The sequence below is a fragment of the Punica granatum genome, chromosome 2 (genome assembly GCF_007655135.1).
Source record: "Punica granatum isolate Tunisia-2019 chromosome 2, ASM765513v2, whole genome shotgun sequence".
In the NCBI taxonomy this organism is placed as follows: Eukaryota; Viridiplantae; Streptophyta; class Magnoliopsida; order Myrtales; family Lythraceae; genus Punica; species Punica granatum.
In genome coordinates this window covers 42,792,748-42,805,928 of record NC_045128.1, presented here as the reverse complement: position 1 = coordinate 42,805,928, position 13,181 = coordinate 42,792,748, and the positions used below count along the sequence as shown (strand labels likewise).

General features: G+C 37.7%; 2 protein-coding genes across 2 annotated transcripts; one reads left to right on the top strand and one right to left on the bottom strand.

The window, feature by feature from the left end:
- Positions 1-6,854: 6,854 nt before the first annotated feature.
- Positions 6,855-8,678, top strand: LOC116196482 (60S acidic ribosomal protein P1). The gene is made up of 4 exons (XM_031526220.1): positions 6,855-7,008; positions 7,087-7,187; positions 7,278-7,487; positions 8,427-8,678. The coding sequence occupies exons 2-4, from the start codon at positions 7,119-7,121 to the stop codon at positions 8,478-8,480; spliced, it is 333 nt and encodes a 110-aa protein (XP_031382080.1). The 5' UTR covers positions 6,855-7,008; positions 7,087-7,118; the 3' UTR covers positions 8,481-8,678.
- Positions 8,679-10,111: 1,433 nt separating this feature from the next.
- On the bottom strand, positions 10,112-12,376 carry LOC116196480. The gene is made up of 6 exons (XM_031526219.1): positions 11,738-12,376; positions 11,470-11,629; positions 11,218-11,394; positions 11,054-11,137; positions 10,850-10,928; positions 10,112-10,750 (listed from the first exon to the last, which is right to left on the bottom strand). Exons 1-6 carry the CDS (start codon positions 12,091-12,093, stop codon positions 10,275-10,277), a joined length of 1,332 nt encoding a protein of 443 aa, XP_031382079.1. The 5' UTR covers positions 12,094-12,376; the 3' UTR covers positions 10,112-10,274.
- Positions 12,377-13,181: the final 805 nt, after the last annotated feature.

The following is a 13,181-nucleotide window of genomic DNA, read 5'->3' as shown; positions in this document are numbered from 1 at the left end:
GAGAGGTCAAATGCCATTTTTATTTTCGACCACAGTTTAGTTTTTTTGTATTTCAAATTAATTGGTGTATTAGGAAAAGGAGATCTAGCGTTTTAGAACTTTTTAAAAATATCATTGTTAATTTTCCTATATAAAATAAAAAATAGTTTCCAACCACTGTTAGGATTTTCTTTGCACTGGATAAGGATGTGGATTGTTTTAATTTAATACCAAAATTAAAGGGAAAAATCCAGCCATTTTTGGTGTAATTTTCTGTATAATTGGAAAGTACATTATCTGATTTTGCGAGATTATTAGGAATTTAAATATTTCATATTGAGACAAAAATGTTGGAAGGTTAATAATCTCGAGATATAATAATTTATTGTTCCAAATACAAATTCCCATAAGACCATCCCGTGTTGGTCGGATCGACTCGAAACTATAATAACGGGGAAGTCGCGATAGTACGTAGGTTCTTTTTTGATTGAATTTATCATTATTATAAATTATGCTATTACGTTCGTCAAATTACATGCATATATAGGGACGGATGCACTTGCCCATTTGGTTCAAGAAGGTGGGATTACGAGAAAGCAAATATGAGTATCAAGTTTCGGATGGAAACCATATATGCAATTTTATTGAGATATCGAAGAATAATATGTAAAATTTTATTGAACAGCAAGATTTTAGGAGGCCAGTGAGGAGAATACGAAAAAGTTTTCGTACTTCCGTATACTTTTTCCAATTTTATATTCGTTTTAATATTATTAATATTATATTATATTATATTATTTAACTATTATTGACGAATAAAATAAAAAAAAACTTTTTCTCCGTATACTTATTCTGTTTATTAGATGATTTGAAACTAAATACAAATATATTATTTAATTCGTGAAAAATGAAAACGAGATAATCGGGCCTAGTATTGTTTTCTTTTTATTTTTGCTTAATCCCCTCAGTACCTTAAAAAGAAAAATAGTACATGATAGATTGAACACCAGACCGAAAGTTTATGATCCTGGGTAATTTATCATAATGTTTATTCCTTTTCCATTGTATCCTTGAAAGAAAAATAAACATTTCTTAAAAAATTCTTTAATATTACAAAAAAAACTTCATTAGCAAATTAACGAGATAAGAACAAATTAAATAAAGGCAAAGAAAAAACCGTATACTTAAGTACACATCGAAAATAAAACTCAAAAGTTTTTAAAAAATAAAACCCAAAATGTGAAGTGAAAAATAAAACTATATACCCGTGGCAAAGCCCGAGCACTAGTATACTAATATATACATATTTAATTTTGATTTCTTTCTTTTTTCAATTACAAGAGAACTCCGTGAGAATGCGATCAAATAGAAAAATTAAGAGTAAATTTTGACAAGATTCCCTATAATTTAGTAAAGAGCCAACGACATCACCTCCTTTCAAAATTAGCCGCACACCATCTTTCTTTATGCAAATGTAGGACCAATAGTGCTTAATCGTCCCCAAGTGGATGCTATGTCACTGTGTTCCATAAATTGACCCGATATCCGACTTTATGAAGCACGGTGATACAACATCCACGTGACAACGATTAAGTACTCTTTGTGTCACATTTGCGAAAGAAAGGGTGGTGCGACTAATTATGAAAGAAGGGGGTGTTGTCAGTTATTTATTAAATTATAGAGGGTGTCGTCAGTAATTTATTAAATTATAAGGGGTGTTGTCGAAATTTATCCTATAAATAATCAATATCAGATACAAATATGCGTTATTACGCAACATCCTCTTTTAACTTTGATTTATTTCATTAAATAATTACTAGATATATATACTAATTAACATTGCGTTTGGTAACAAAATTAAGTTTAATTTAATTTGACTTAATTTGATTTAAGGAGATGAAGACAAAAGTAATTAGGAAAAGTATGTCAGTAAATTTAAAGAAGAATATAAAAAAGTAATGACTGTGTTATTGAATTGAGAAGAAAATGTTAAAATTAAAAAAAAAGTGTTGATAATTGAAAGAATTTAATATTAAAAAATTAATTATAATAATATAAAAAAAAGTAAGAAAGGGAAAAAAATAAAAAATAATGATTATATTATAAAATTAAGAAAAAAAGTAAAATAAAATAAAATTTAACTTAATTAAATGAAGTTAAATTTAATTTTGTTAACGGGCGACGATGATTATGTAAAGCTGGGAAAACAGAACAGGGAGTAAGAAAGTAAAAAGAGATGCGGCGTTTCGCCAAAAAAAAAAAAAAGAGAGATGCGGCGGACTGGATTTGTATAATAATGTACGTATATGGGCGTATGTAATGCCACGTGGGAGTGCGCAATTTCCGCGTGGTGGAAAAAGGAGGTCCAGCCAGTGCCACGTGTACGGGTGGCCGGGAGTTGATAGAATCACTACAGCTGTCATTATCCGCTCCCGTAACAGACATTGAACATCATTATGTTCTCTTCTCTTGAGATCGAGATGGACATCCTTTTTGCTATGGACATACATACATATCATGTTCCTCTATCCTTTGCATCGAGCTATGTGAAAATCTTGATATTATCAGTACATCACACCTTTGATAATTTGATCCAAAGGAAAATCTTACCCCTATATTTTCGATATCATTGTTACTATTCTTACTTTTGAACAAATTTTTCCGATCATGATTCCAAAATTATTCAAATTAATTGTTATTTCAAAGACGAGAGTTTACTTCTATAAGTGTCCTACCACTCAACTCGGGGCTAGCGTTGTGAAGATTCGAGTTTTATTCATAGTACTTTTTTTTTTTCATTACGAAAATCGAAATAATTTCGCTTTTCATTCGCAAACAAAAAGACGAGTTTAATTCTCTCTATCTTATTCTTTTTCATCACCTATACATATAATACCATATTCTCGTGGTATGCAGTCAAGGAAGTTTTTCTTCGTCTTTCGAGCAATTGGAACGTAAGAAATTAGTTCCTCCGTTATAAAGAGAACCCGTGAAGAGAGTTTCTTATAATAATAATAATAATAATAATAATAATAAAGTCTTCAATTGTTTATCCATTTCTTCTTCTTTTTTTTTGTGATTATTTTTGCAATAAATAAGATATGCGAGTATGGGCAATGATAGGCCCCGTCTATATATTTTCTGATAAAAAAAACTAAAAGTGTCAGTTCTCGAGATATAAAAGAAAATTAGCAAGATAAATCGGTTCTTTGAAAAAAAATAAAATAAATAAAGGGGGGGATTGTAAAAGGAATATTATAAATAAATTCATTAATAAGGACAAAGAAAATTGGGCGGAGAAATAACAAATAAATAAATATTCAAAGGCAATCGTTGAATTTGGGACCACATGACGAACTGTCGAATAAGACATACAAAGAAGGCCAGGGTGAAAAGTAAAAAAAATTAGCAATAGTTAATATAAAATAATTTGGTAATTCAGCGTTTTTATAAATATTGATATTTATTATTTTTTTTCGCTGGATAAGAGAAAAAGATAAAAGGGAATTAAAAGAATCACGTGTCAAAATCAATTCTACTCCTGTTGATTATTTTATTATTAGTTTGCCTTGTTCAAATTCCCTTTCAAAGCTTCATAGACTTGTTTATGATCTTCCACGAACGTCAACAACTTCTCCCCCCTTAATCATTTTGCCAAAGTAACGTGCTTTATAATTCTATATAATTACTTATTTGGAAAGATAAAAAAAAAAAAATAGCACCTTTAAAATTTTAGAGTTACCAAATAGTCATAATACGGTAATTGCTCAAAGTTATGAACAAATAATCTCCTTGTGAGTATATGACTTGGAAGTGGAAATGACGCCCATTAGACTCCATTCACACGTGAATATATAAATTTAGAACGGGCTATTATTTGGATAATTCAGTCTCACTTTCAACTCTTTTCATTTCCTGCTATTACATTTTATTATCTCTCTATCTTATGCGTCGGTGAGTCGATCCAAACCTTTGACCCTTGGACTCGAGTTCCCTTTGCATGGCGGGTCACCGAGGGCACCATCGAGGCTACCTCTTCTCAAGATCTACTGGGCTGGATCTCAACAGGGCATATAGCATTCACATGGAAGTGGAAAAGCAGAACTTGAAAGCAAAGGGAAAAGTAATGACCTGTTTAACTTCTATATCTTTTAGGATAATAATAATACATCAAATATTCCCCCTTTATGCTAATTGAGGGTTTGACTCTCTTGCTCACAATAAATAGCGTCCAATCTCGATTAAATTACAACTCATTTGTGACAACTACCGAATTGAACAAAAATAATAGCGCACTTCCAATATATGTGTATATATATATATATATATATATTTCAAAATCTCAGTTAGCATAAGCGGAGACCTCTAGCGTTAAATTATATTGTGTGGCTACATTACATATTTTGGCCAATATTTTTATTGATATATAAGTTAGTAATAATAATTTTAATATGATTAGCAATGAGTATGAGCGGCTATATGGACAAAACAAGTAATGCCCCATCCGCAGTGGGCCCTACCCTTCTCGTGGGACCACCAAAACCCCGCTTCGCTGATGTGAAAAGGGACCATTGATGGTTGGCGGCCTCACGCGGGCCCACCACGAAACCTGCATCAGAGCCATTGGCCTTGCGGTCGTGGGCCCGCCGTTAGTGCACCCTCAATTAATCCATCATCAAGGTCCTCCATCACCAAAAGCCGACGGACCAAAATCCTCCACGTGATCACCGTTGTTCCCTCTTAATCGGGCAATAAACAATCTCTTTTCCGATTGCTTAGCAATAAATAAATAAATTAATGAGATCTTCCTGGTGGTGACAGAGAGAAAGGGACCGAGGGCAAAGTAAGGAAGCATCAATGAGAAGAAAAAGGAAATTGTTAGAATTTTTTTTTTTAGAAAGTTTTAATAATAGAGATAATAGTAAGTTAATTGAAAAGTTCGAAAAAAAAAAAAGTGGAATGGTTAAAGGGCATATTCGCACCCCCACCCAGACTAATTGATCATTCAATCGACGTGTCGGCTCGTACAATCAATTCGACGCCATGCTAATCAAATCACAGTCGATTGACCATAACATTTATATTTGATCAGTAGCATAATATACGGTGATCGACGATTCCGGTATAGGTGGAAGAGTGAGCGGTCTAATTATCCCGACCTTCTTCGGTATGATTATTATAGTTGAAAGAGTTGTTTGTGTTCAGATTTAGGGTGCAAGGCCCACGGCTTTAAAACGGGGGGTGGTGCAAAAGAGACGTTGACAAGCAAAGCATGGGCGTAGCCTCTAGAGCAAAAGAAGTTTGGAATTTTTCTCATTGAAGGCGCGGTTTTGCCTAAAATAGCCAACTGAAAGAGAGGCCTTTTTCCTTCCACTTCGCCTGCGAATGCGATTCCCACTTCATTTCATTATTAGGGATTAATAAAGCAGGAGATCAAAGTTGCCATGATCTGGATCGCCCTCTGATTTTTCCAGCTTTCCTCTGCAACCTACTCCCGATCATGCAGGATTTGCTCCGGGGACAGATTCTCCGTCGACTTTAGCATATTCTTTCATGAGATTATCATCGTTCGGATTTCGCTATTCGTCTGCTTCCCCTCGAATTTTCTCGAGCCTCTTGAATGGAATTCCTAGATCCTTCCCTGGCGGGGATCATGTATAAGTTCTGCTCGCTCGGTGAAAGCTCCATTTGTTGTTATTTTTACGCGTTGGGATTGGGAAGATAAAAAAGAAGTTGAAGAAGCTGCGTTCGAAGAAAATGATGGAAAAGAAAAGGAGAGAACAACGACAGGGCGCTGCCCCGTGACACGTACTATTATTTCTGTGATTCAACAATTTGTCTTCATATGTCGTTCTCAAAATTAATCGCTCTCTCTCTCTCTCTCTCTCTCTCTCTCTCTCTCTCTCTCTCTGCATGGGAGTTTTCTCGAAAGAAAAAATCTCGGAGTAAATATGCGGTAAATAAATAGATGCTGAAAATGAGGGTAGAGGGATTGTTTTGGAAAACCAAACTCCCAGTCCAGAAGTCTGCAATTTCCTATGGCCTACCCTGCGATTCCTAGGAGCCCTAGAAAATTAGTATAATATTTGGTAATGAAATTAAGTTTAATTTAATTTGATTTAAAGTGATGAAGATAAAAATAGTTGGAAAAAGTATGTGAATAGTTGAGAAAATTTAATATTAAAAAATTAATATAGATAATAGATAAGAAAAATATGAAAGAGAATTTGAAGAAAAATATAAAAAATAATAATTGTGTTGTTGAATTAATTTGATTTTATTATCTTTTGGCCAGCTAAAAAATTTGTCAAAATCTTTTTTTCTTTTTAATTTTATAATTTAATGGCTATATTACAGCAAAATATCAAGGCTAACTAAGGTCGAGGTCATTGAAGGAGCGAATAGAAGGCATAGCAATTCATCCAGTGTATGTTCTCGTTGTATTCAGATGGTGACAATCTCCTATAGTGTTGTTAGTTTAACGTATAGGTTCGGCATTGATTTATGGTCAGTTAAGGCAGTTGTGTACCATATGAAAGTCAAACTTTGAGCGATACTCTTGATATTCATTTATAATAAAATGAAGAGTTACATGAAATTCGTATTATGAAAAATAGCTACTCTATTATTCCCACAAAAAAAAAAATTGCTACTCTATTAGTGGCCTCTCAATCCGGCTCGACTGGATTAGTCGGGGGTCCATGTGCCATTTCCAGATTCGCTCGATCGACTTGTCGAGCTTTGCAGCGATCAAATGGAGGAAAGTCGGTAAATGGTTTTCCAGGGAAGTCATTTCCCCAACGGACCCGACTGGCCTATAATCCCGAGATTAAGCCGAGAGCCGAGTGCATATCTCCCGGCCCATTAAGATTCTCATCCAGCAGGAGCAGCCCAAGCTCAATAAGCCCATAGAGATCACGTGCCATCGGCGTGACCCGGGCGACAAAAACCCTAATACATACGCTGCTCTGCGTCTCGCTTCCTAGTCTCAGAGCTTCACCGCCGCACCCGAGAACTTGTCCTCCGCCGGTCTCTCTCTCTCTCTCTCCCTCCTCCGGCGTTTCGATTCCTCGATCTCTGGTAACTGATTTCATTAAGATTGTGTAGATTGAAATTCGGAGCCATCTCGTTCTGCCAAAATGTCGACCGGAGAAATTGCCTGCACCTACGCCTCCTTGATTCTCTACGACGACGGCATCCCCATCACCGTACGGCTCTAATCCCACCTCTGCAATTCTCTCGAGATGTAGTGAATCTATTTACTGTGTTTTGATCTTGGGAAGTGGCTGACATGACAGGCGGAGAAGATCGCTGCTTTGGTTAAGGCTGCAAATGTCCAGGTGGAGTCTTACTGGCCGAGCCTCTTCGCCAAGCTCGCTGAGAAGAGGAACATCGAGGACCTCGTCATGAACGTTGGCTCTGGTGGAGGTGCTGCCCCAGTCGCCGCAGCTGCTCCGGCAGCTGGTGGTGCCGCCGCAGCAGCCGCTCCTGCAGCCGAGGAGAAGAAGGTACATGCACTAATTATCTGCATCATTGAGTTTTATTACTAGCAGTTTCGTTTAATTAGTTAAAAATACTTATATCCAATCAATCAAGGGTTCTGTTGATGTTTAGCTCAAAAAATCATTTTGTTTCGCATTGCTTTAGTCACTCAATTTGTTAATCGATCGGTAAATTATAATCAACAAAACTTAAAATCTGCATAAAGGAAGTGTTCAAGATTATTTATTATGTGACGTGCATCTTTCGATTTGGTAAATTAATCAACAAAAAAGGATATCTGCATAAAGGAAGTGTTCAAGATTGCTTCTTTTGTTATGTGCATCTTTCAATTAGTAACATGGATGGGCATTTTGTTTTCTTCCAAGGGGAATTAGGATGAGTATCGTTCATTTGTTGGCCTAAAATACTTGGTATATGAATGGGATTAATTAGCAAACGAATCTTATCCTTTCTCGAAGAAAGTTGGCACTCGTAGTTTGCAGGTGGTTCAGTCCATAACACATCGTCTTATGTTTAACGAGGGCACGAGAAGTTCTCTGATGATCAGTGTTGATAATGTGGTTTTGTCTAATTATTATGAATCGGCAACTCTCCCTCTTCACTCATTGGTGAGTGTTTGGGTGTGGAAAAGAGATTAGTTTGATAGCATCAGTCGCCCTACCCTAAAATAGGAAGTTAAAGAAGTTTGATCATCAGAAGTTGTAGGCATCAACATTGTAGCATCACTCGTTCCCTAGAACAGGAAGTTGTGTTGGTTGAATTTGTTTAAATTAAAAGAATCAACCTTTTAAGCGGGACCGAAATGTTGGAAGAATTTAGCAGTCCGGGTATCCGATGATATTCTGCGGTTTCTGTATTATATTCCATTGAGCACTAGTTGTCTCGATCTTGTTTCATTTTAAACTTGTCTCATTTGTTCCTTGGCTTCTTGATCTTGTCTACAGGAGGAACCAAAGGAGGAGAGTGATGATGACATGGGATTCAGCTTGTTCGATTAGAAAGTCCTTTATGTCGTGATATCTTCTTCCTTTGTGGCCAAGTGGCCTTGTCGTGTTTTGTCAGAGCTTATTATTTATAGCGGTGAACTTAAAATAGTCTTACATGGAATGATGTCTCTACTTTACCAAGTTGTTCTCAACGGATAAGTTGGTTTTCTTTGTCATTAAATGTATGAAGTTTGCATCTTTTTTCTTGAAGCCCCTCTGTTGCTTTAGTTCTTCTCTGCTATGTCTGCCATTGTCGATCTTTTTGGTTGCTACAGACATATCTCGATCTTAATTTGTTATATGGTTTTGTCTGGATTGAGGGATTTGGAAGGAACGAAGACAGAGGGAGATTGTTATTCATCTTAAAGCCTGTTATGGAAAAAATAAACGTTCTCTTTCTTTGAATCTCCTCTCCGGTTTTCTTCCAATCCTTCAGCTCGACGACACTGAAGCATATGCCATCTTAACCGTTGATGTTATCTGCACCTGCTTAGTTGTTATTCTGGGAGATAAAATCCGCATTCATTGACATCTGAAAAAGGAAGTCGACGAATGGTTTCCGGAAGGTAGCTCCGACGATGATATATCTAGCTGACTTTGTTGGATCCTACAATTTTCTGGGTAAACAGCAACATAATTTAGTGTTCTGTTGATCTGTTTTCAATTACAGGATCTTAATAGAGAAATAACCCAAAATGTTTTGCCCTTCGTAGTCTGAAATCTATCCTGGTTGGTAGGTGGAAAATTGGGCATGGAAGCTTCCTATTCCTGCCTTGCGGTTCTCCGCCTCGCTCTCTCTGAAGAAAACTAGAAACCGAACCCCCCCTTATTATACCTGACAGCTTGGATTCTGCCTGACTTGGACACATTCAGCCAATGACGGATCGCCACGTGTACAACCTTCGACCCTTACCCAACTGCTTCCAGACCTTTCCGATTTTCCTCCTGTAAATGGATCTCCTCTCAGTTCCTTCTTCCCCAAGCAATCATACGGCAAATCCAATTCGCTCAAACACAGATATCCCGCTACCTCCATTCGCACAACAGTTCTTTCATCGGATCTTGTTCCGAGTCCTGTGCTCAGTTCGATTAAGATGATTTCGATTTTCAGCTCCCTTGACGCTTTCTGTTCGCGATTCTATGGCCAGAAGTAAAAGTTGTCGGCGAATTCCTTCGGAGATCAGAATTACAAAGATGGGTCTTCGAGGTGGCGAAACGGAAGTGGGGAAAGGACGAGCAGCCCTTCCTCGTCATTATCACCTCCGAGTAAGCCTCAGCAGCAGGTGACGCATAAGAGGATGACGCCGAGGTTTGCACCAGAGTTAGACGGGGTCCACTGTTTCGAAACAATCGTTCCCTACTGATTGTAGTTAAATCATTCCCTTCCCAGTCATTCTTTCTCGTAAATAGCAGATGCCAGCGATGTCCGAGAATAACGCAACTATAATGTGGATATCTATATGTTTAGATTAAATTCATTATCTTCTCATTTTCTTATGCTTCTTCCCGTTACTCCTGGGTTCAAAGGACAGGAGTTGTCAAAACAAGAAGTTCTGTCTTTTCATAAGTTAATTAACTGGTCGATCTTTCAACCCTGGCGTGTCCTCCTATGACGAATCACCAGAACGAGCAGCAATACGAACTTGCAATGAATATGGTATTTAATATTGCTTTGGTGTCTATAATTCCAATATTACATGGCTATACATTTCGAGATAACCTTTCCAAACTCATGAAAGTCACTACCTCGATATCATCCATAGAAGATATTTTCTAGGTCTTTTCTCCAAATAGATAAACAAAATTTTATGCGTTCACCAGATCCTCATCGGTTCTGGTCCGTGTCATCTTCTTCCTCATATCTGCTAACCTTCCTGCGGCACTAACAATCACGGCTTTACTCAACAGCCCACGGTTGAGACTACAGGCTAGCACAATTGCTCCCCCAACTAGCAGAACCTTTGGGAAAATACCAACTGCCGGTTTACTAGCAATGGCTGTTTTATCGGTTTCTGTTGAATCAGGGGCCACCTTGATGGCCTGCACAAGCTCGGGATTTACTTTGGTGTTGATATGGGCCATGTAAGCTGGTCGGGAAATCGGTTCTCCTAAGAACCTCGCCTTCTGATAGGCCCTCAAGCTTGGCTCAATCTTCTTAACGACTCCCCACATCCCCTGCCTTACTCCAAGCTTGGCAATCTCATAAGGGATGCCCATGTCTTCATAATGGAATAGCAGGACTTCGCATGCTGTAAGCTGCCCATCGTTCTTCCCAGATTCAACTGTCAAAGTCGAGAAAACTCGTTACTCAGGTATCAATCCATGATGTTATTCTTGGAAGGCAAAACAGAGGACTTTTAAGCATAGCACAGAAGATGTACCTGCTCGAATGAACCAACTTGAGAAATACAAATCGACTCGTTTCGGTTCGTCCTGCCTTGGAATAGGAGCAGAGACACCCTGAGGTTATGGCCATAAGCAAAATAATTAGAGGCTCCATATTAAAACCAATTACAAATCCTTGAAAGTTGGTTTTGTCAAGAAGAAATCACAGGAAACATCTGAAAGTTTTTCGAGGCTCATACCTTTGTCACACAATAATATGACCGGCCCGATTCCCATATCCGACGGCCTATTATGTATTCCCTGTCACTACAGAAGAAGGGAAACTACAGAACAGAAATTATAATTGAGTCCTGAGCATGAGATATTAAAAAGGACTTCAAAAGAGTGGAGAAAGATATTTCACCTTCCGTATCCAGTGGACTACCATGTTTCCCGTAGTCAGACACTCCTCTATAGTCGATGAATAGGCGAGCTTATTGTCCCACTTTGGTCTAAAATCGTCGTCCCAGAAGAAATCCCTCACCATTTCAGGCGTTGCATCCTCGAACACAGTTCGGGTTCGGTACTGTGGAGGGCCAGTCTGATGAACCAGCCAATAGTTAAATCAAACTGTAGAAAAAATGTCACTGGGTGGGCATTGAGAAAGAATCTCTACCTCGGGATCTCTTCTGGATGCATGATAGCTCATAGTTGTGGTCGAACGATCGAGCATATGGATCCAAGGGGGACCTCCATCCTTCATTTCAACAAGGTCGCGTAGTTTCTTCAAGTCCTCCTCAGTCAACAAAGTCGGCTTTTCCTTAGACTCCGAGACACTGCAGAAATCCATGTTAAGGAACGGTCTAAACATGGAAGAACAAGGTTGCAGAGAATGCTGTCCCAGAAATAACAGCCAAAGCAAGAGAAGTGATTGCACTTCATACCTGAACTCTTCAGATGCGTTTGGTGGTGGTTTCTTGTTGGCACCGCCATTGAGAAGTTGGGACTCGGAACTCGGACCGAGCACGTTAAAAGAATTCAAGCAAGGAGCCGAGCCATAACTCTTTAACGGGGATGCAGGGGTTCGTGGACGCGGAGATGAAGGCAAAGGTGACGGCGAGGTATCGGGATTCTTCAATACGCAGCGAACTTTTCTGGGTTTCGCCCACAGCTTAGGCTTCCATAGCCATCCAATGGCAACCCCAGCGAGAAAAGCGACCCAAACAGGGAGCAGAACCGAAACCAAACCCAACATAGTTGGCCTCTCCAGTGTTAGATGAAATGCCTCAACGAGGGCCATACCAAGATCAGGAGCAACTGAACGAAAGAAATCAAAGAATGCCCGGAACAGGCAAACGGATAAAGTTCATTGCCTTGAGGGATTTACTACAAGATATGCTCGGCAACGGGGTAAAGTTTGCTAAGAATAGCAAAGATGCCCAGAGACAAGCGGTCACAAAAAATCTAGCCCAAGAAAGAAAAGAAATATCGTGAACTTTCATGGTCGTGGGGGGATGGAGACGTGAGAGGCTGAGGGGAGCTGAGAGGAAAAGATCGGTGGAGATTGAGCTGAGATTGCAGGCATCGGACAGGGACAGCGACAGGGAAGGGGATAAATGATTGAAATGATAGTTATGGCGGCGGGAAGGAGTGGCGATGGGTGATCTTCGGTCGGCTGTCCGGTCAACGTTTTATTATTATTATTATTTTTTCCACAGTTCATATCTATATTATTTATATATGATTTCTTTTCCGTAAATTTCTACATGAAAAATAATATATAGCAGAAAAAAGAATTAATCCTGTCCTCACTTGTGTACATTACCGTTTGGTAACTTAAATTTAAATGTAATAATATATAAGAAAATGTGTGAGAGAAAATTTGAAAAAAAAAGATAAAAAAATAATGATTATGTTGTTGAATTTAAAATAAAATAAAATAAAATTTTAATTTGATAAACAAACATAACAGTAAGATATAACTGTAAAAATACAAATATTTTTCTAACTCGTTTATCATGCAATACTTGCCTAATTTACCTAATTATATTAATTAATTCATCAAAATATCTAGATTGTGAATTCCATATCTTTATGAAGGAATTTCCAGATTGTTGAGAGTCATTGTACAAACACGAATACACGATCAAGGAACGACTTTTTACTTGTTTCATTTCAGTCATAGAGTAACTAGTGTGGTTTTAATTAATTTAACATAAGACTTACAATAATCATGTAACTGATCAGGTGTTAATAGGTCATATTTTTTTATTACTAAAGAAATGCACTTGCTCTATGCACGAGCAAAAAGAAAAAAAAGAGAGATGATCGAAAAATTTAAAAATATCATTAGTATTTGTAATTATCATGATACCCATAATCAATTGT